Here is a 22,183-nt window from a genome sequence, read left to right as displayed (position 1 = left end):
TTCAAAAACAGTGAACTCTTTGTTATCATACCTGGAAATTTCAGTACTGCAGATGTCCATAAGAGTTTGTGCCTGTGAGAGCTTCCTTTAGATACCACCAAGCACCAGAAACTAATTTTGGTAACCAGGTTCTCTGAGGAATTTTATCCAAGGATGGTTTCCTAACCTCCCATGTGCATCACTTGCAAATCACTTGCAGAAACAAAAGAACATATCAAACAAGGCAAAAAATAACGTTTAGACCGATATGCATTTGACATCCTAGGTGCTAGCTTCAGCATACTGAAGTTTTAACTGGCCATAAAACAAATAATTTTGGTCATGTTCAGATTATTTCCAAGCCAATTTTCGAGTCTTTCCATTTTTTGGATGCCAAGTGACAAACAGCAGGGATCTTACAGTAGGAAGGAAAACATCTTGTTTCCTCCCTGTGTTCAAAGAGCATCAGCACACTATTTTGGTTTCTCTAATCCAGCTTTTAGGTCTCCTGAGCAGAGCCAATGAATTAGACCTACTGAAAGCCAACAGAAGGAGAGTATTGATCCAGATAACAGGTTGTTTCTTGGAATACTGCAGCTGAAACAAACAGATTAAGAGCCATGCTAAAAAAGTACCAAAACCCACTGTATTTCACAGACAAAAGTCATAGTGAACCAAAACGAAGTCTGAAACTCAGCAACTGAGATTTAAGTATTTCCTGTAACAATTTCACAGCATTGATCAGCAATCAAATGAAAAGAGCCCATCTTCAGCCCTTTTTGTCTCCACTGGTGGAACTATTTAACACAGCAAGAAAGCTGCTGTCCTGCAAACCTGCCAAGTTAAATAAGCCTAATAGTGTATAAGAATTTAATAACAGAAAAATACCCCAGAAAACACTCTAAGAGAGATTTATAAGGATGTAGCAGAACTGCCTGTTTTTAACAACCTCAAAATAAGCTCACTGCATTATCTTTGTTTACATGCAGGGGCCCTGGAGAGGTGTGGAGTACAGAGGGATCAGTAACATGGCAGGTTTCAACAGCAGATTGTTACGATAATCAGAGAGAGGGAAAAAAATAGAGGGGGGCAGGGACTCACATCTGCCAGATGCTTTTCAATAAATGAGCTTCCCACAGGCAAATCAAAGCAAAAAAGAAGTTGACCACCTGTTGCCATGTAAACCAAGTTCAATTCATCATATGCTTTCTCCAGGAGACAAGATTTGGTTTCAGCATGTGAGAGAACAGATCAGAAGGGATGCAGCTATGATTACACCCCTCCACCACACTGGTCTGTGTACAGTATTTAATCCTTTCGCGCCAGGATTGCACAAGCAGCAGCACAGATAAGTGCTGTGCTAGGAGAAAAGTGCTCCCCAAGGGAGGTCAACAACATAGGAAGTCGCTTTAATTAGACTCCCAGGCCACGGAGCTTTTAGAACAAAAGCTTTGCCAATTAGTTTTCCGTCTGCAGCAGCTCTGTTAGCTTTTTCCCAGCATCCTTCATTCATCACAACCACCTGCCCATTTGCAGAGCAAAATCTTTATTCTCTCTCTTTCTTCTTCTTCTTCTTCTTCTTCATCACAGCTCCTGGTGACACTGTGTTATCTGTATGATTGCTGTCCTCTCTCTTGTGTTGTCCATTTGCAGAAACCAACCATGGCAAATCTTTGCTGACCTGGTCACGCTCTGCTGGGTCTATTATTTTCTCTTCAGTTTTGTTCTCTCCCTTAATTTTCTTTTTCTTCTTTTTCTTCTGTCTGTGCTCCACATAACCCTGACACATATTCTGGCTGGAATCCTGGGACAACTCAGGAAAAGCACTTTGCTTCAGAATGTCTGCTGCTGACACAGCAGCCTCCTGGTACTTTTGCCACTCTTGGTCACTGTCTGAGTCACTGGAAAGGTAATAAAAGGGAAAGACATTATGTTACACGTTTGCCTTGAATTCATCCAAAGCGTTGAAAGCAGAATTATCTACGATCAGAACATTCAATGAACAGCCAGTGGATCCAGGACTCCAATGCTTACAGTTAGCATTTGAAATGGTTTACATCTCCTATTTGTATTAAAAGAAAGAGAGACAGAGAGAAAATTGTTGTTTTCAAATATCAGTCATATAAATACACCACTTAAGCTCTTCAACTTTCGAGGGCCATTGGAGAGTCTCTGCTGCCTCTGAAACATGGAAATGAGAGCTGGAATAGCACTTCAGGAGCAAAGCAGCTGACAACACCTCACCTGGAACTAGGTGGCCGTCTCCTCCTTGGGGCAGGGCTTTGCTCTGATTGCCCACAGTCTCCTGGGACAGAGGAGGAGAAGAGGCGAAAACCTAAAATATGTATTTAGAAAGGAATTTTAGCCAAGGTACGGAATAAGGGAGAGCAATCAACAGTCTCCCTAGGAAAGCCTGCTGTTGTTAACAGATGGCTATACTTGACAACAATCATCTGGCAGTCTGCAAAGATTTAGGGCACAACAGTCACGACAAAGTAACAGCCTTCACTGATGCTAATAAACCCTGTGCTAGTGCTCTTTAGCCACTAAAGAGCTAGAACTACAACTGGCACTGGACAGGATCCATCTCACTTGCTATTATTTGATTAACTGCATCAGCAAACAGCCACGATGCCTACGAGTAGGACTCACCATCATCTCCACAGTCAGACTGCTGCACACAAGCTGGTGAAGGTCCTGATGAATCCTTCAAGACAGTGATGAAACTAAACAAAAAACTCCAGTTAGATGTTAGATAGGTTTGTACAAACTGAGCTAACACTGGAAATTTATAGGAAACAAGACTAGGGCAATGTTATGGTTTCTTATTTTATTTAGTGAAGTTTCAATTCCCTGCTTTCAGAGCAGATCATGCCTTCTCTCCTTAGCAACATATGCCACAGGAATGACTTAGCTCTAAAAGCCAACTTTAAACACCAGGAATTCTAGTTCCAAGGGCGACGTTTACACACATCATAAAGACAGCAGCAGGCCCAGACAGATGCATACTGCCAGTAAAACCCTGAGCTGCATGTAGCTTTAGGGTGCAAGAGTGGAAGGTTCTTATGTTTGCCTTTAAATGATAATATGGTACCTAAATTCTTCTTTTTCCGCTCTACAATGCATTTACAACCAAGGTAAATGGAGACTGGCAGTGTTGCACAGGAAGTCATTACCAGAGGAACACAACAGATGAACCAAATTAGTTCACGGGATATTGAAAGTTTGCATTAAATACAGAAACGAAGGAATTGAGAAGAAAACAATTTCTCCAAGTTGGGATCTTTAATTTCTCACTTTCAGCACACGGAAGCATCTTTGCACTTTACCCACACAGCAAGCCTTTTTAGTAACACAGTACCTGTCTAGCATTGCTCCCAGTTTCTTTGCAACGTGTGCTCTGAACTCTGGTGTGGTCTGTAGCTCATTTCCATCCTCATCATGGTCATTCACCTCACGTCTGTTTGAAATAAAATAATGATCATCTCCCTCAAGAGCAGTAACACCCAATACTCTCACTCAAACAGGAGATAAGGGGCTGTAGAATCTCCCACCCTGCTACTAATTCATGTTGAGTTGATAAGGGACAACTGCTAAGTAAAGCAGAGAGCTCAACAGTTCAGTTCTAACAATGAGTTAAACATTACCCAGCCAACTCCCTGACAGTAATAGGATGATTTTCTCATTGAAATAGCCTGCAGAAGCAAACAAGTGATGTCAGGACATCCCTTCTCTGCTAGGAGCTTCTTGAGGACACTGTCACAATTCATGCAAAATCTGTCCCAGGTGAAACAGTGCCACTGAGCTGCAATGGCTGACAGCCTGCAGGAACGCTGCAAGCTCACATAGGTCAGCATCCCCTTTGTTATAAAGCACCTAATTCAGACATTGCTTCCCCACCCAATAAATTACTGCCTCTGCAATCACGCTGTTACTATTTGTCCTTCTGCATATAACCCTCCGCTTTCCAAATAACAAGTTCTGCCATACGTAACTATTCATATTTTCATGGTGGGGGAATGGAAGGATTAGGGCACAATTAGGGCATTTTTGACAACTTGAACTCGTGCTGAAGCTGCCAGCAGACGTCTGTTTTCAATTGCTTTTGCTTTACTGGTAGAGGGGTGAGGAATGTACTTCCAAATAACTTTATTCATTCATCAGCATCACTGCAGATTACAACTGTGCCAATTCCAACGGCAGAATAAGGTCTTCCAGCACGAAGCAGTGCAAGGCATTAAGTAGCACACCTCAGGTTTTTCTTCACCAAAACTCATCTCCGAAGTCCGCAGAGCAATACCTGAGGCTGGGCCGAGCAGCCTGCCGCTGATCCTTTGTAAAGCCACCTGCCAAAGGAAGGAGTGCGTGAGAAAGAGCTGCGGCCAGGGCCGGGTACGCCAGAAAGGGCACAAACAGAGCACGGTCGCGCCCCTCACCGCCTCGCGGCTCCGTCCGCACCGCCGCCTGCTTCGCGCAGTCCCAGGCCGCCTCCCGGAACCGCGCTGCCGCCCCGCCGCTGCTCTCCGAGTCCGAGCTGCTGTCCGTGCCACAGCTGTCCCTGCGCGCCGCCATCTTGAAGCCACGCCGCCGCGGGGCATGCCGGGCGCTGTAGTCCCGCCGCCGGCCGCAAGGCATGCCGGGCGCTGTAGTCCCGCAGCACGCGGTCCCACGAGATGGCCGCGGCGGGCGGCGGGCACCGCCCCTTCGGGAGCGCTCCCCCGGGAGGCGGACGGCGAGAAGGGCGGCGAGGGGGCGGCACGCGGAACGGCCGGGAGCCGTGAGGAACGCGCGTGTAGGTGTCCGTGCTGCCCTTCCAGCTGAGCGACCAAAGCGGCAGAGGGGAGATGTGAGCGAGCCGCTGTTCCGCACTTGTTTTGTTCGGCGTTGTGCTGCTGGAAGGAGCGCGGTGCGGGGATGGAACGTGGCAGGGAGTGACCGTCCGACAGCCGTAACCGCTGCGGCGTGCGTGCAGTGCAGCCCTGTGTTCTCGGCCGTAACAGACGGAGTGTGAACACGGAGCGATGGCGGCAGAAAGATGGCACGGCTTTGTGCTTTTAGAAGCAGGCAGAACGCTTGGCCTTAAGGAGGACGGACGTGGGAGGCGGCGCGCATCTCTGCCCGCACCCTTTACAACGCTCCGTCCATCAGCAGGGAAGGACAGAAGGCGCTCAGCCTCCCCCCGCGGGTCTGAGGGCTGCGTTGGATGTGATCTGCTCCACGATCTGCCGCCGCTTCCCTCGGGACGCCCCCCAGCCCGGCAGCTCTCCGTACGGGACGGCCGCTTCCTCCTGCTGGCTGTTGGAGCCGTAGGGCTTTGGTGACAGATGCTGCAGGGCGTCACTTGTTCATTTCGCCCCCCAGGTGTCACAGCACTCAATGCTTCGCTCCAGCACATCAGGCAAAGTTGGAGGTGCTGCAAACCTGATGAAGTTTGTCGGCTTCCAGAGGCAGAAGCCCGGAGCAAAGCCCACGCGGATGGAAGCACGTCACCTAACAGAACAGCGGCGTGGTTTCCCACTGCTTTGGTGCTGTATTGAAAACTGAAAGCTGAGGTGAGCAGGAGCTCCTGGAGGCTGCTCCTCCTGTTGGACGAAGGCGAAGAGCCACAGATAAATGGGAACTCTGGCATGGAAGTGTGTCAAGGAAGAGCATTTCCAAATGGGATGTAACGCTGGATTGAGATACCATTAGGTTGAAAATACTTGTAAAATGGAGAGCTGATGAGAAAAACGCTGATGTGCAACTCAGTGGGTCGGGTTCCTCATCTGTGTATCTCTTCACTAAGGGAATTCTAGGAGGGGTTCTATACACAGCATAAATACATGGGACCGTAACTACTGTGTGAGACTTGTAACTCAGGTCGTGAAAAATGACTAAATCCAGGTCATTTATTCTCATGCACACCATGAGAGTGAACCAGCAGGCAGCCTATGGGGTGTTTTTTCTACATCTCATCAGTCACTGGCTGCCAGCTACGCTGAAAAATGACACACGTAACGCCATGAAAATACACATAAACAACACCTCCCCGTTATTACCGCTTTGAAAGCTGATTTCCTTGCTTCAGCAAGAGAAGTATCCCCTCGTATCACTTACTGCCATTCAATTTACATTCACTGCCACCGGCAGAGTTACTGAGTGTTCCATGTATGCTCCGTACCTGAACTACTGAGCTTTGGACATGAGCTTTATCAGCACCTCAACTACAAGTTTCCCAGTGCAGTACACCAAGAGCACGGCAGTTCTGGCAGTGCTGCTGGATCACTACGTTGATCCAGGCTTTACCAAGCTGATGTGCTACTGCAGGCAGCATGAAGGCTCAGCACAGCGTGCTTTTACATTGAGCAGTTCCCAGCTGGCACGTGTGAACCTGCCGTGAGACCTGCGTGGTCCCAGGCCATCTCCCGCAGCGGACAGGCCTCAGACAGCATCCCTGGTCTCTCTAAGGAAGGCTCCTTTGGCATTAACCTCCTCTGGTTACCTTCACTCCCTTAGCTCGCCTCTAGTGGGAGGGCACTGGGATTCGGGCTGGGATTCTCCTGTTCCATCAGGTGCAGCGCGGAGCACTCGGCGGTGCTGTCAGAGCAGTGTGTGCCCGGCAGGGACAAAACCGGAGGTGCCGCCTCGGTGGCTCTCCCAGCTCTGACAGCTCCTCAGCCTCGGGCCCGTCCTCTCCTCACAGCTGAATAAATAAATGCCTCCTCAACGCTCTTTGCTCTGCTCCCGGAGCTGCTCCCGCTCAGATCGCGGCACTCCGTACGCCTTTGTGCAACGCTCTCTGCCGCCACTGTCCTTTCTCCTCCGCTCGGCCCGCACATTCGCTGCCGCGGATGACGCGCAGTCCGCGCTCGTTTCAGTGGGAGGACGGGCGCGAGGAACGGGCCGCGGTGAAAGCAGAGCGAAAAGTCACACGCGGCGCCGAGACAGCGCTACGCGGCGGCTGAGCCGGCTGCTCTCCCCGCGGTACGGCCGGGCCGCGCTGCGGGACAGCTCCGTTCACTGCGACGGCTCCGTGCGGGCGGAACGCGGCCCCGCAGCGCGGAGCGGCAGGGATAGGCCGGTCCCTTCCGCCGGGCCGCGCTTCCGGGGCGATCAGGTGACGGCGGCCGCGGGCAGGGAGCGGCTCCGCGGGTCTCCGGGAGCGCCGGTGAGCACAGCCGAGCGAGTCCGGGTCCGGATCCGAGTCCGGGTCCGGCTGGGGGGCGGGGGGCGAGGGGGCCGAAGGCGGGACGCGGCGGTTCTGGAACGAAAGGATCGGGCCGGGCCGTCACCGGGGCGCCCCGGAAGGCCGGAGCCGTTTGCGGCCGTTCCGACCGAGCGGGGCGGGGGGCGCCTCGGCAGCCTCGGCCCCCGGGCCGGCGTCGGCAGCGCGGGGTGGGCCCGGCCCGGGTTCCGCTCCGCACGGCCCGCGGTGCCGCCCTCCTGCCCGACCTCCGGCCCCGCCAACGTGCCGGGCCTGCAGCCGCCTGCCGGCACTCGGTGGCGGAGCTCCGTGCCCGGCGGCACCCCGACCCTCCCGGACCGCGTCCGGAGCCCCCCGCGCAGCGCCCGCTGGCTGTTCCAGGCAGGGCCGCCGAGCAGCCTGCTGTGTGCCAGCTCTTGTTTGCTGCCGGGAATTGCTCCGCACTGACCGAACCGCGGCCCTACTGTTTTTTTAGGTAGCGTTGCTAACGCGGTCAGCCCGCTTACAGAACGTTTAATGTTTTACATAACACCGGGCCAGGAGAACGCTCAGTTCCTGTCACCCCACCGCTTCTATCGGTGTTCTTTCTTTTTTTCATTTTCCCCTTTAGACTTAGAGGTAAAAGAAGAATATCTGTTTCAACACCCTACAACGTTTTCTCAGAGTCTGTATTACATTTCTATGGAACGATTTGTAATGACGTGGTTGCTTTTCTGCTGGCTTGTCTCAGCGTGGCACATTGGTGAGGTGTGTTGGCTCCTTCCAGCTGCCCCCAGAGCTGCTCAGCAGGGCTGTACCCCAGCAGCGCCTGCAACACAGCCCTGTGTTGCGGAATCCCAATTAACAAAATGAGGCCAGGCGAGGGCACGCTGCTCTGCCAGGCAAATGGGTGCTTCTGAACGGAAAGCTGATGGCACAGATTGGGATCCCGGGGCTTTATGGTGATACTAAAAATGGTGCTGCACGGGTTATGGGAAGTGAAAAGGTGGACTTAGAAGGAAACGTTTCAAAAGGGTTAAAATCTGTAAGTGGCACTGAGTAAAAATGTAACGAGATATAAAAGTGCCTTTAATGATTAACAGTGTGCCTTCAGTCGCATATCTGCTAACATCTACCTTAAAACGACTGTCAAGAAGTGGACGTACCTTTTTCTGGACGCTGCCAACGATTATCAGCTCCGATCATCTGTGGCTTTTACTCAAAGTCCATGCAGCTGTAGGAGGTTAAGAATCAGATTTCTGTCAAACCTGTGAATGAGAAATATTTATCTAACCTCTGTCTGTGTTTTTGATAGGGTTTCTGATGTTAATTTTTCTTTCCTACAACACGTGTATCCAAAAAATGACGTTATGCTTCAGTCGTAGGAAAAACTGACACGTTTCCCTTTCCATTAAAACAGCAGGAAGTTGAGAAACGAAATCAGAGCTCGTTTCAGAAGCGAATGAGGGCTGGATTGTCTCAGCAGTCCCAGATAAAATAAGATTCATTAGCAAAGAAGGATGGAAAAGTGTCTTGCTAGTGGAATTTAAATCAAACAATGCACCATTTCACTGTTCTGTGTTAGACGTTGGGAAAAGAAACAAGTGTCAAGTTTTATCAGTAAACCAACCAGTCCCATGGCCTCACTGCGTTTCTTTTTCCTTACTGCTCACGAAAGAAGATTAAAAATGAAATACTTCAAACATTCTAATATTGTGGTGCTCTGAACATACATGCTGTAGCTGTTTCACTCTAATGATATCAGCTTCTGTCTTTCTTCAATTATTTTTCACCTACTCTGTTTCCAGTGGAGTGTTTTATAGGTTTTCACTTACGATGGAAACTCTCCCAGTCTGTCTTGAACAGCTTCTCTTGTATTTTTAGAGTCAGGTCAGTGTATTTTAGCAAACAGTCACTTTTAGTTTGCTGAGCCCAGAAATATGGTCTTTTAAAGTATCCATTGGGCTTACATTTTCCTGGTGTGCAGCTTCTCCCACTGTATTTACAGATCAGTTTTTGAAGGGTTTGAGTAACATTTCCTACTGCCTGTCAGTGACATTTCTATTACTATACAGACTTTACTGGTTTCCCACACTTACTTCCTTCAGGGTCCACCTGCTGCTCCCAGTTGTTATGGGACATTCAGGTCTCGGTGCACCGTTTGCTTCTTGGAGGTCCGGCTTCAGCTCTGTCAGCTGCACTTGCTCTTTCAGCACCTCACTGGGAGTCCTGCTGGATCCCTAAATATGTGGCTTCATTTCCATGTCTTCACCTCCCAGCAGGCTTTCTTTAGTTTAAGAAGACTGCTGAAGCTGACCTGTTTCATAACCGTTCACCTGTTGGCACTCTTGGTCCTCTGGATGCAGTGCATGCCAGTGATTCAGTCACTTTTGGAGCAGCCTGTTGGGATATTACAGGGGTCATGATTAAAATGAAATAAACAGCTTATAATTAGCAAAGGTAGTAATTTCCTGCAAATACATAGAGAGCAAAACAAGAAAAAAGAAAAATAAGATCTTTGAATGCTTGCAGTTAGGTCACAGCTGATTTTTATATCCTTTCACTTGTTTTGTTTGCAGCTCGTGCTCCTAGGGTTGATTTGGAGAGCTGATCAAAGACGAGGGTTTAGCAAACCTAGACTGGCATCTGTCCAGTCGTTCCTCTCTAAATTCTGTTTGCTTAACCCCAAAAGTTGTCGTATATCCCAGTGCGCTCACAGTCTTCATCCTGAGCTCTAAATCAAACAGAAAACGGGGTCTGTTTGGCCTGCTGTGTGCCTCCCTTCCAATTTCTGTCTTGGAGTTTAAAGTAGCTCAAGTGCCATTTCAACAGTTTAGAGTTTGTTCTACATTTGGAACAAGTTGAATTTGCAGTTGAACTCCTACTTGAGCATTGAGACTATGTTGCAAGTAATGCAACACACGGTTATCAAGGGCACATTTTAGTCACTTGATGCCGTTTCATGTGTGCATCTTTGCACGCGTGCAGTGTGCTTTGCAGGTGAACAGATGTGGGTAGCACTTGCTATGGACCTGGTTATGTTACATAGCATCCCATAGAGAAGAGGAAAGCATTGTGAAGGCTTTTCAGTAAAAGATTATTTATTTTTATTGTTGCATTTTGATATACGTTTGATAGTTCAAATCATTTAAATCCTCATAGGTCATCAAGCTCAGTAAGCCTATGGAGAAAGAATTAGGAGAGGATTCCAGGACAGAGTACCATAGACCTGCAATAATGATATCCTTATGGATTTCTCTACTGTCTTTCTTCATTAGTTGCTGTTGGTCCTTTTTTTGTTTGTCTTTTCATTATTTTTCTCATAGTTACTAAAGGCTCTGAGTTGGTTGTTCGGGGTTTGTTTTTTGGTTGTTTTTTAATCAGATGTTAGTGAAGATGAAGATATTGTCTATGTATTTCTGGTGTTAAATATATGGCATTGAATTTGGAGAAGAGAACATTGCTTCCCACGTTGGTTTCAGGGACACAGAAGTTAGTTTATTTAACTCGTGCATGGCTGCCTTTTGTTACGTGGCCAGATGTGAGGGCCAGGCATCTCTCGTGCCCATTCCATAAATCATGGTGGTGTTTCACGTTTTGATCCCCTTAGTTTTAGGGAAACTTTCTTAATGTTGATATTAATTCCCAGCACATATGCATAGGTCTGAGTTGGTAAGTTTTCAAGCATTACTGAGCAAGATAGATGGGTGCTACCAACGGTTCTGGTAGTAGGGATGTGTGAAAACTCCTTACCGCGTGGTTTGTCATCTGGCAGCATTTCCATCTGCTTGGAGCTAACATGAATTTTAATTTAGTACAACGAAGTACCTTGCTGCTGAGAGTCATTTCTAAGCAGCGCTGAAAGCAGTGTGTGTTAAAGTGCAGCATCTGAATACTAAGCTGCCCTTCTGGGACGCTGTGCAAAATGATGTAACTGAGTGAAAAGGCTCTGCAGGAATAAACCTCATCTTCTCCCTTGTTGTAGCTCAGTGTCACCACAGCAGAACTTCCACGAGGCTTGTGTATGAAGCTTGCTTGACTGTGTGGTTAGATTGTGTTGTATGAAAAAGGGTTCTGACTGTAACAGCTACAGATCTTGAGGTTTTATTTTGCTGTCCTGAGCCTGTGCTTCAGCACTACTGCAAAGAGAGAACACTTAAGGAAGCTTTAAATGCTTCTGGGGTAAGTTTGCAAAGTATTTCGCTTCTGAAAAATTGAGGTTCCCCTTTTCAAATGCTTTACTGTTTGTGCTTTGGCAAAAGGTTCAGATAATCACCTGTTCCTCTCTCACAGCCTATTCTAGGTATTCACATTCCTACAACAGATTAGAGAAGTTGTTGCTACTGAAATAAAATAAATGGTGATCTTTGATGAATATGATGATACTAATGAGAGATGAATGCATGTCAGTTTAGTAATTTCGACGTTGCTGCTATAATTGCTAGAAATGTTTGATAGCTCTGAAGTATGACTGGTGAGCTCATCTTTCTCCCAGCACATAGCATCTATAAGAAAATACGATGGCTTTGTTTTGACTGCAGACCTCAATTTCTTGTCAGTGAGTTTAAAATACAGGCCGTGTGATAAGTCAGGTCCTACTCCAGGATTTTAAAGTAGCTTATCCAAGAGAGATCTTTTTTTAGAAACTACATTAAACTAAAACCACCAACAATAGGATTCAAGTGCTTCTTAGGTAAATTACTGCTAGTTTAAATAAGGACAAGAATGCGATGCTATAATGCCAATAATGTGGGTATTATTTTTCCCTTTCTCACTGTTAGGATTCCAACAGGAAAATTTTCTTGCTCTTGTGTCTGGGCAGCTCCCCAGGATGGCAAGTAAAGGACCTACAACTTCTGCATCAACAAAGAGCTCCAGTACTGGAGGGACCAGTGGCAGCAGCAGCAGTAACGGTGCTGGCGACAACACTAACCAGGACAACACTTTTGAATGTAACATCTGTTTAGACACTGCCAAGGATGCAGTCATCAGCTTGTGTGGACATCTCTTCTGGTAAGTACACAAGTCCCCACAGATAGCCGTGCATCTCTCTGATCATGTTCTGTTTATATTTCTATTAAATAAAAATCAGTTTTTTGTCTTAAACTCAGTAAGGACTGTGGCTTTGGGTTAGAAGCAGTTTGGGTTTGCCTCAAAACTTTTATTTTCTATTAAATGCTCACGTTCCAGGAAGGAAGTTTTTTGCATCTGAACCTTCTTATACCTTCTTTTGTAAAAGCAAACCCCTTAGAAGTTGACTGGTTACGTTTGTTATTTACTCTGTGCTGGCTGGGCTAGCGTAGATACCTTTTTCACACCTAAATTCCTTTCCAAAACTGTGCATACTTAAAGCTCCATCTGAAAGCAGGGTCTAGATGCCAAATTGCAGTCTTGCTACATGCACGTTATTTTTTTTCCTTTGAAACAGTTCTGGGGAGTTTTTCTTCTGAAGGAATGTGCTTTTACATGTGATCTGCTTCTCTTTTCCAATGGAATTGCGTTTGTAATACTTCTTTCAATTTGATGTGGGTATTTATTGCACAAGTATAGTAAGCATGCCAGCTGCTTATTTAGGTAGCTTGGTCTAGAATACACTCTTGAACATTAAAATGTTATAAATAATTTACATGGGTAATTTGTTTTATACAGTAGCTTAAATTATGCTCAACAATTAAATGAGGCCTAAAAGAGCATTTCTTTTCTGTGCTAATGTATGTAATGTCTAAAGGTACAGGTTTTTATTCTAAAGGAGATGGAAAATGATTTGCTGAAGTCATATGAAGATAAAACTATTGGGAGGTCTGCTGTCACAGAATGTAACCTTAAAGAATAGAATGTGTCTTGTGTGAATAGTGTTGCAAAGACCACTCTGAAAGCAGATGGCTGCTGAGCAGTTTTAGCTTGTATTTTTTTTTTCCTTTGGATACTTAAGTTGCCCTGTTACTGTAACCTCAGGAATAGTACTGTATAACAACGAGCAAACTGGATCTCACAGCTGGCCCTGTTTTAAGCAACAGATTGGACAAGAGGCTACCTGAGGTCCATTCCAGCCTAAATTATTCCACAGTTCTATGAAAGAGCCCAATGTTTTAACCAGATGACTCTCATGAATTCTGTTAAGATCCTGGAGTCTCCTTACTGGCATTTTTCTCATTTGTATCTTAACTCAGGGATATCTTTCTATGAGATTGGAAGAGAAAATTTGCAGTAAATACCACAAGACAAATTAAGCCTTTGTCTGGGGCTTTGGTATAGATGAAGGTGCAGGAATTAAAGGTGATATGGAGATGATCACGTTAGCAACGTAGTTACATTGCATAACTCGGAGATCGGGCTTGGGCTGTGCTTTCAAAAATTGCTTTAATGGGAGGTAATGGAACTGGCCCAACGGGATTCCAAGATTCTGTTGTCTCTAAGCTGCGTTAGTGTTAAAGTGGGGTGCACTTTATACATTTGTGAGATCAAGTTGTAACTAATTAATTCCCCCCCCCCCCCCCCCCCCCCCTTTTTTTTTTCTTCTCTGTGACCAAATTGTCCTGGGAATGCTCACAGCTGGCCTTGTTTACACCAGGTAAGAGAGGTTTCCTTTTGCACTGTCTTTCATCAGCCCCAATGACTCAATAAAGCCCTTCATTCTCTAGAGTATCCTCCCTCTTTTCAAATATACTTCGTTTTTTTTCCAGGACAACTGCAATGTGCTAATATAATTTCACGTACAGGAACTTGCAATCGAGACTTTCAGCATAAAGAAAACTTAGATTCTGCTTTGCTTACTTCCCACATTTCAGTTTCTTACCCAATAGGTATTGGTGGTTTTGGTAGGAGAATTACTGTAGGCAGTTCATGAAGGTTTAGTTTGCAGGCTTAAATGCTGAGTGTACTTCTTGTTATATATGTATGCTGTACCTTGTGGTGCCATTAGAGAAAAGGATGACAGGGGGGTATCTGTGCTAGGCCTTGGCTTATGCAAAGCTGTCGGTACTGTTTATTTCCTTGCATTTTTCCAGTGCAGTTCTAATGGTGTTCACATCTACAAGTGGACTGTGGCAGAACAATAGCCAAAATGTCAACACTTTAATGGAGAGTACTTAGTATTTAGTACAACATTTTGCTCCGTAGCTTTCTGAGAGGTTCCTAAAATCTCTGCCTGGCTGCAAATTAGGTCTGCATGTTGTTTTCATGGTTTTATGAGCTTTCTTATAATGTCTTTCTTTTTTTATTATTTTAGTGGTTAGAAACCAGGCCAAACAGACAAGTGTGCCCTGTTTGCAAAGCAGGAATCAGTCGAGATAAAGTTATTCCTCTGTATGGAAGAGGCAGCACTGGACAACAGGACCCCAGGTAATAAACAGAAACACAACTATTTGTGTGACAATTGCTAGGGTTTAAGGTGAAACTACCAAAGTGTTGGATTCACAGTGTGAGATGTTGTCAAAAGACTGATAGAAATGACAATTCTGCTAAATATTTCTGGCTTTTTTAGGGTTTGAATCTACATACCTCATTTGACTGGCAATTTCTGTTAATTGGGTGTTAATTAACAGAAGTAGTAGGCTTCAATGGATGTTATTTGACTGGAGAGGCTTTTATAAAATGTTCATGGACTTCACTGTTGATCCTCAGTTTCCAGCCTTTGCAATGGAAAAGTTTGTTCCGTCTTATGAACCAACCTATTGCAGATACTGCTGTCTGTGTGCTTGAATTTGAGCTAATTCTACAATTTTTTGTAGAGAGAAAACTCCACCACGACCCCAAGGACAGAGACCTGAACCAGAGAACAGAGGGGTAAGTGGGGGGAAAAAAAAAGAGGAAAAAAAAGCTCAAGCAGATAGCTTGTTTTCATTGAATGGTAGTGCTTATTCATCTTGGAGGACACAATGTGTGCCCTATACGAGGCTCCTGTAGAGATCCCCACAGACTGTTTATGAATAGGTGATAGATGCTCTGTGGCAGAAAACTCCATTCCCATTGTGCTATTTACTGTCCTAAAGAATGCAATAACTTGAATTGTGCTTGATGAAAGCAGCCCTTTGTGGAATTGCTGGAAATGCTGTTCTTCACACTTGATAGCTTTCCATATACAGTCATAAGGAACACTTTGCTTTGAAAATTCTATAGGATGTTACTGTACCCTTGCATTTTAAGAAGAAAAGTAGATATGTTTGGTGGATATGTGCAAATTTGAAGTGGGATTTGTGGTTTTGTTGAGGATATTACATAGAATGAATGTAAACAGCAGCTGGTATATGTTAGAGACGTGGGAGTAGCTATAGAACAGACCACAGTGTTTTCTGGCACAATGACAGTGACCTGATGAAACAATTGTGTATTTCCAGGTAACTCAGCCCAGGGTCCTCAGAGAGCATGTGCCTCATGATTCGAGCAAACAGCTCTACAGGGTGTGATTAAGGAACATTTCTGTATTGTATAGATTGGGAGCATAGTAGTTCTCTCTCACCAGGGAGCTGCTTTCTTATTAAATCATCTGCTGTCCTTGCATTCAAGCTTTTAGCTGGTGCAAGAAGTCAGAGGAGTCTCAAATGAAGATGTAGCAGTAGAAATGCTGCCTTCCTGTTTCCTGCAAATGTAGGCCTTGCCATGCAAAGTGCTTTGCTGTCCCCTGCAGGTAGCCCCTTACAGTGTCCTTCACAGTATAGCATCTGACAAGAGTCATAATCAAGTATCAGCACAGAAATGTTTGGCTTTTATTATGTGAGTGAAATCACATTTGTCCTCCATTGTTTGGAGATGATAGATCAGAGGGGTTTTTCAGAGTGGGTCACTGTTTTAACTCTGAGATTGGAAAACAGTTTGCTGGATTATAGAACACAGAGCAGTGACCTGTCTGCTTTTTAAACATGACACAACTACTTAGATTTAGATATAGTTGATTCTCAAATGGTACACTGCTTTTATACAGTAGGGTTCATCTTACTTCAGCACACTCTGATTTGATATGGAATTTTAGTCTGGAGTCCTTGGGGTCAATGCTATTGCACTATAGATCTTCTTTGGTGATTATATAGAATCATAGAATCACAAGGTTGGAAAGGACCTACAAGATCATCTGGTCCAACCGTCCTCCCATTACCATTGCTACCACAAGCCACTAAACCTTATGTAGCTCCTCATCCAGGTGCCTCTTCAACACTGCCAGGGATGGCGACTCCACCACCTCTCTGTGCAGCCATTTCAGTGTCTGACCACTCTCTGAGAGGAAAAGTTTTTCCTTATGTCTAATCTAAACCTCCTCTGGTACAACTTGTGGCCATTTCCTCAGGTCCTGTTTGTTGCCTGGGAGAAGAGGCCAAACCCCTCCTCATCACAACGTCCCTTCAGGAAGCTGTAGAGTGCATCATATGCCACATCAGTTAGAATTCTGATAAGATTTTTTTGTGTTTGGGTACTGCTCTTTATAATGACCAGTGCCATCCCATTGGCAGTGTATCGCTTTACTGAATATTTCGATGATGCACATGTACCAAAAATAAATGCACGTTATTCTCTACAGTATCTTTCTTATAGCTATGTGGCTAATAGCTGTTAATACAGAATTATTGATACAATTTGTAAATGTTCTAAATAGAAGTGGTAACGTTGATTTTGATATATTGTCATATACACACTGTTTTAAGTTGAAAAGGTTTATATAAACACTTCTGTTAATTTGCAGCCTTCAGGCAAGAAGTGCAATTCCTACTTGTCATTTTCTCAAACTTTTGGGTTGCTCTAGCAAGTTTACTGCTATGATAAATGCTTTCAGCATGACAACTTGGGAAGTATCTAACAACAGTAGCAGACTAAAAGTTGCCACGCTACATGATACTTCTTCAGCCTTAGGAAAGCCAATAAGAGGGCATCTGCACTTTTGCAAACTATTCTGAAATAGGCTTTAAATTATTTATACCTTTTTTTTTTTCTCTTCTGTTGCTTTGTTCTCTGCAGGGATTCCAAGGCTTCGGGTTTGGAGATGGTGGCTTCCAAATGTCATTCGGAATTGGGGCATTTCCCTTTGGTATATTTGCCACAGCATTCAACATAAACGATGGGCGACCTCCTCCAGGTACCGTGCATCCTTTCTTCTCAGAGAGACCTATCACAAACAGATATTTTACAAACCCTTTTGTAACTTAAACAAATAATCTGTTAAATGACAAAGCTTTCTGAATAGTAAAGTAAGTCGGTACTGTGTATAGAAATACAGGAAGAAGGAAAACATGCAGTGGAAAAACAGTCCATTTCTCACACGTTTTGTATGAGGGCTTATACATATGTCACTTCCATCTGATTTCCTGGAGGCCTTGGGGAGAGACAGAGTGAGGGGGAGGGACAGTGTCACTGATCATTTCTCCACTTTATTGCTGAAAAACGAGGCAAGTTGGACTTGAGTTTGTTGTACTAAAAAGGAGTCAGTAAGGGTTTGTATGGAGGAGACCCATATTCTCAAAACAGCAGGAAAGGACCATTTTTCTACAAAGGGTGAAAAGGAAAAGAAACAAAATATTAAACTAGTGCTCTGTACCAGAAATAATGAAAGCAAAGATTGCTCCTTTTTTTCAGAAATTTATCTCAGAGACAGTCATCCATATTATACAAGAAATAACTTTATGGTGAAATTTCACTGTTTTTAATTAAGGAAAAACGTGATTACTTCCAGTAATGGTCTTGAGGTGATCTCTGGAAAACCTCCTCCCCAGCTACACTGTAGTCAAACTGAGTCTACCTGTTTTGCACACACAAACCTACAGCCCAGGGTTTTTCTGGACTTCCTCTGCAAGAGGCGCTGCCTGGCAAATATTCTTCACTATATCATATGGCCCAGAAATAGTAAGAAACAGAAGCACGTTTTTCATGTCACACCTGCATTGCCAAAGACCTGTGCTGCTTTTTGCTCAGTTGAATTTACCTATTACTTGTACCTCACTCCTCACTGAAAATTTGTGTGTAGATGTGACAGAGCAAAGGAAATGGAAATATATGCTGCTCTAATAGCCATTGTTTAACCAGCTCCTTTGTCTTCTTTTCATCAATGGTGTCTATACAGAGGTTTCAGAAAGGCACGTCTTGAACTTTATATTTGTTTGTTTTTCATTAGTTCTCTTAGTCGAGAGTACACTTGAAGTTTTACCATTTATTTACTCAGTTATTTCACCTTGAGGGGAAGGAGCTCTCGGGTAGAGGTGGCAGTGTTCCTTAGGATGGAAACATCCATCAGCAGTGAACGTGGCTCAGCATCTGAGTACTCTGAGCACATCTGGGTGGACTGTAGCACTTGGAGCTGCCTGCTGCTATCAGTCGTGAGCAAGCTTACCACAAGTCCTGCTGCAGGGAGCTCGTGCTTCTCTTCCTTTTTCCTTTTTCCAGCATGGATGGCCAATCTAAGGGTAGGCAATACTGACAGCAGCAGTTTTTTAGCAGGTGGATTTCTTGCGTATTTTATATATATATTTGCAATGAGTGTACTATATGCAGAACACACAATATTCTAGTGAAGAGGAAGATGCTGAGCTGTGTTTTACTTCCTGTTTTCCAGCTGTTCCAGGGACTCCTCAATATGTGGATGAGCAGTTCCTATCCCGCCTCTTCCTGTTTGTGGCTCTGGTGATTATGTTCTGGCTGTTGATTGCATAAATTGTTTCCATTATTCTGTATACTCATAGCCAGAAAGGCTACTGAAACAGTTATGAACTGCTTCCCATCCCATTTTAAACCTCTTGGTGTCTGGTTCCATAGCTAACCATGGGTTTCAGAAATTGGTGGTACCACAGCACAGTGAAGAATCTCACATTTTGCACCACAGTTGGAAATTAAACAATTGGTTAAAAATTTCAGCTCGGCTGTCTTGTACAACAGGTTCCTACCACAAACCCTGGGCCTAGCTTTGAGCTCTGCTCCTGAAAGGAGTGCTGCTTTGAAATCCTGTGCCAATCAGTTACAACAGGTTTATGTGAAAGACAGTTGCCCCAGGGTAGCCTGGACAGGTGAGGAAACTTCTGCAGCACCATCAGTATCTCATGCTTGGCAAACATGGTGGATCTGCCAGCGCTGTGGGTGTTACTCAGTTTCTTCAATCAACATCCAGCCTTCTTCAGGAAATCACCTGCAGCACGGCTGAGACTCTTTGGGCACAGCATGTGATACAAATGGAACCAGGTGTGGAGACTGGTTTCTTTTCTTGCTGTTGTTTCCCACAGCAATGGAAAACTCCTGCCTGAAGCTGCTCTAATGGCAGTTAGAAGAGCTACTAATTTATGCTGCAATTTTTTTAAAGCCTGAATTTGCTGGAGCCAGACACTGGAAGATTCTCTCATGAAGCTGGGTGAGGTTATCGAACAGTAGGACTTACCTATCTGCCTCACCTGGCCAGTTCCTCACTGACATAACAGTGTTGTCTTCCGTGGTTCTGTGCAACAGCACTTACGGATAATCCCCTCCCAACCCTGCCACTGCAGCTACATTTCTTTCTCCCAGGGCTGTGAGACTTTTCTACACAAGATCGCAAATAAAATCCTATTAATGACCTGAAGTCAACTTGTTTGGGGAGAGGAATGAGGGCACCTTCAAGTGAGATTAGAGCTTAAATTTGACATACTGTAAAATCATACAGGAGGAAAAATGGGATCCTGCACGTGCCACAGCAGGGAACATTTGGAAGAGCTTCTCTGTGCAGCCGCGCATGACTACAGCACGGCACAGAACAGCTACAATGCAACAGTCTCGTCAATACCTACCAAAGACATGAATTAGAAGTGCTGGAGGAGACCACGACCATCTCTGTGCCGAGGGGAAAATATTTCTGGAGGTGAGCGCTCTGTAGCCCATTTGGAATCACGTCGAGTGCACAGCTTTAAAAGTATTCCTGAGGTATTTGTATAGATCCCTTCAGAAGAGCAGATACGAGGGATTTCCTAAGGAGATGAACAATTTTGATATTTCTCTGACTAGGCAACTCCACTTTCTTTTTCTTCTTCTGTTGTTTTTAGATCGTTCTGATTCAGATCACTGACAGTCAGGATGATTTCCTGCAAGATGAATATTGTGACTTCCCTCATCATAGACATACAAACTGACAGAGCAAATCAAGTCTTAGAAACTTTGTTTTCATAGTTAAGCTTGTTAACGTGTATGGTTAAAGTTCCTGGGCAGGGCACCTTGATTAACTGTAGTAGGTTATTTGTGTAACTGTGAGATGCTCGCTTTGGGTAGCGGCAGAGCAACGCGTGCCTCCCTGCGGCATCCCATGGGGGCCGCGCTGGATGGAGGCACACGGACGGCTCTTCCCGGCCACGGCGGAGCGGAGCCGTCTGGAGGTGTCGCGCGGCGTTCTTACCTTTCTCTCGGTGTGCGTTTGTATCGTACCGCTCCCCTTGTATTCAGACTGCACACAGCCGGTGACGGCTCGTTCAGTGCGTTATTACCGTTACTGTTCACTAATTTTCACTGTTGTGAAAGTGATTTAGAATTAAAAAAAAAAAAAGAAAAAAAAGAAAAAAAAATGGTTTTACACTGACGGGAGTGCGCTGCCGTTTCTTTGTGCTTGGCGGCCGGCGGGGCACCGAGCCGAGGAGCCCATTTCTGCGCTGCGCCTCCGGAGGCTGCGGCTTTGCTTCCCTCACAGCTACCCTCCGGGCCGGCCCCGGAGGACCCACCGCTCCCGCCGCCGCGTGTGGAGAGCGGGGCTATGGGCGTGGCCGCGCTGCGATTGGTCCCCACCGCGGAAAGGGCGGGCTCGCTCACTCCGACGGAACGCGGCGATTGGCCCGTAGCCGTGAGGGAGGCGGAGCGCCGATTGGCCTGCGGCGAAGAAGGGGGTGGGGCTTCCCTCGGGGCGTGGCACGGCGCCGAGAGAGCGGTTGGCGGGAGGGGGGGGGAACAGCGGTGCGAGGCTGAGGGAGGCGCGCTCCCGGCCCAGGTGCGGCGCAGCGGTGACGTCAGCGGAGCCCGGGGCGATGGCGGGGCCGCCAGGTGAGAGCCGCGGGGGCGCGCGGCGGGGTGGGCGCGCCGTTCCGTCGCTCGGGGCCTGCGGCGGGGCCGCGCCGCTTCCTGCCGGCCGCTCCGCACCCGCGCTCCGGCGTCCGGGCGGAGCTGCGGGATCGGGCCGCGCGGGCGCCGGCAGCGGCGCGGCGCCGCGGGCTTCTGAGCCCTCTGCGTCCTTGAGCCGCTCTGTGCGCGGGCGTTCCCCGCGGCGGCGCGGCGCTCCGCAGGGCTGTCCCGGCCCCGCCCCGCCCCGCAGGTGCGAAGCCGCAGCGGTGCCGCGTGGCGCACCGGCACGAGTTCCTCCGGCACCGGTGGAGCAGCGGAGGTTTCCTCTGGGAGATCTCCGCGGGGGGCCGCGCTTCGGTCGCTCTGACGTGACGGAGCCCCGCGGCGGCGGCTGCTGACTGCCCCGTGAGCCGCCCGAGCCCGGTCACCGTGACGGCGTCGGCGCAGTTACAGCGGGCATTGACCTCTTGTGCCCGTGTCCGTCTCCGTTCTCTGCTCCGTCTCAAATTCTCGCGTGGCGGTGGTTGCGGGGCTGCCGCCCCACCCGTTCTGCTCTATCGCGGGGCAGATCTGATCTCTGCTGCTGGCACCGGGCTTCGTCAAGTCGCGGTCGCCGAGAGCTGCCCTCTCTCCTTCCGCTGTTATCCGCCGAGCGCAGAACGTGACGGCTGTGTCTCTCCGACCCCTCTGTGCTGCAGGCAGCAGTGCTCGGAACTTAAACCGTCGCACTGAAGAGGCTGTGGGTAAGGAAAGCGTCGTCCCCATGGAAGAGGCATCCTTCCATCCTTCACAGTGCTGAGCCATCCATCCTCCGCAGCTGCCCTCCCTGGCAGCAGACAGCCGCTGTGGCGCAGTGATCCCGGGGCAGTGAGGGCAGCTCCCTTCACCGGGAGCGGCTGCTCGGTTTGGTGCATGTAAGAGCTGCCTTACATTGCAGGGTGAAGTTGCAGAGGAAAGCCTCAGAAAGAAGGGGCGATTGCTGAGCAGCCGCCGAGTTTGACTGCTCTTTAGAAACTGGAAGTCTGTGGTCAGTGGTTTTCCTTCTCTAAGCGCAATTCT

At 46.9% G+C, this 22,183-nt stretch overlaps 3 protein-coding genes across 7 annotated transcripts in view; 2 read left to right on the top strand and 1 right to left on the bottom strand.

The window, feature by feature from the left end:
* Window positions 1-455: 455 nt before the first annotated feature.
* Window positions 456-20,779, bottom strand: C12orf43 (C12orf43 homolog). The gene is made up of 10 exons (XM_025155730.3): window positions 20,472-20,779; window positions 14,642-17,234; window positions 9,241-9,541; window positions 8,308-8,409; window positions 4,416-7,219; window positions 4,280-4,325; window positions 3,341-3,439; window positions 2,632-2,705; window positions 2,224-2,314; window positions 456-1,880 (listed from the first exon to the last, which is right to left on the bottom strand). The coding sequence occupies exons 5-10, from the start codon at window positions 4,612-4,614 to the stop codon at window positions 1,526-1,528; spliced, it is 864 nt and encodes a 287-aa protein (XP_025011498.2). The 5' UTR covers window positions 4,615-7,219; window positions 8,308-8,409; window positions 9,241-9,541; window positions 14,642-17,234; window positions 20,472-20,779; the 3' UTR covers window positions 456-1,525.
* Window positions 7,039-20,651, top strand: RNF5 (ring finger protein 5). 3 transcript variants are annotated; one of them, NM_001007840.3, is made up of 7 exons: window positions 7,039-7,126; window positions 11,923-12,154; window positions 13,694-13,712; window positions 14,370-14,482; window positions 14,872-14,926; window positions 17,087-17,204; window positions 18,675-20,651. In NM_001007840.3, exons 2-7 carry the CDS (start codon window positions 11,973-11,975, stop codon window positions 18,770-18,772), a joined length of 585 nt encoding a protein of 194 aa, NP_001007841.1. In that variant the 5' UTR covers window positions 7,039-7,126; window positions 11,923-11,972; the 3' UTR covers window positions 18,773-20,651. The 3 variants fall into 3 exon arrangements, with proteins under 3 accessions (NP_001007841.1, XP_015130814.1, XP_015130815.1); XM_015275328.4 differs by having other exon boundaries at window positions 7,059-7,637; window positions 18,675-19,667; XM_015275329.4 differs by lacking the exon at window positions 7,039-7,126 and adding an exon at window positions 8,480-11,323 and having other exon boundaries at window positions 18,675-19,667.
* Window positions 20,780-21,065: 286 nt separating the features above from the next.
* The window catches only part of LIMK2 (LIM domain kinase 2), a 30,733-nt gene continuing 29,615 nt past the window's right edge, over window positions 21,066-22,183 (top strand). For all 3 annotated transcript variants that reach the window (NM_205115.2, XM_046901107.1, XM_015275223.4), the window contains exon 1: window positions 21,066-21,106. In NM_205115.2, the coding sequence (NP_990446.1) occupies window positions 21,091-21,106 (16 nt within the window). In that variant the 5' untranslated portion in view covers window positions 21,066-21,090. The remainder of the gene's footprint in view (window positions 21,107-22,183) is intronic.

This window comes from Gallus gallus, chromosome 15 (assembly GCF_016699485.2).
Source record: "Gallus gallus isolate bGalGal1 chromosome 15, bGalGal1.mat.broiler.GRCg7b, whole genome shotgun sequence".
NCBI lineage: Eukaryota > Metazoa > Chordata > Aves > Galliformes > Phasianidae > Gallus > Gallus gallus.
This window is presented reverse-complemented; position numbering and strand designations above follow the sequence as displayed.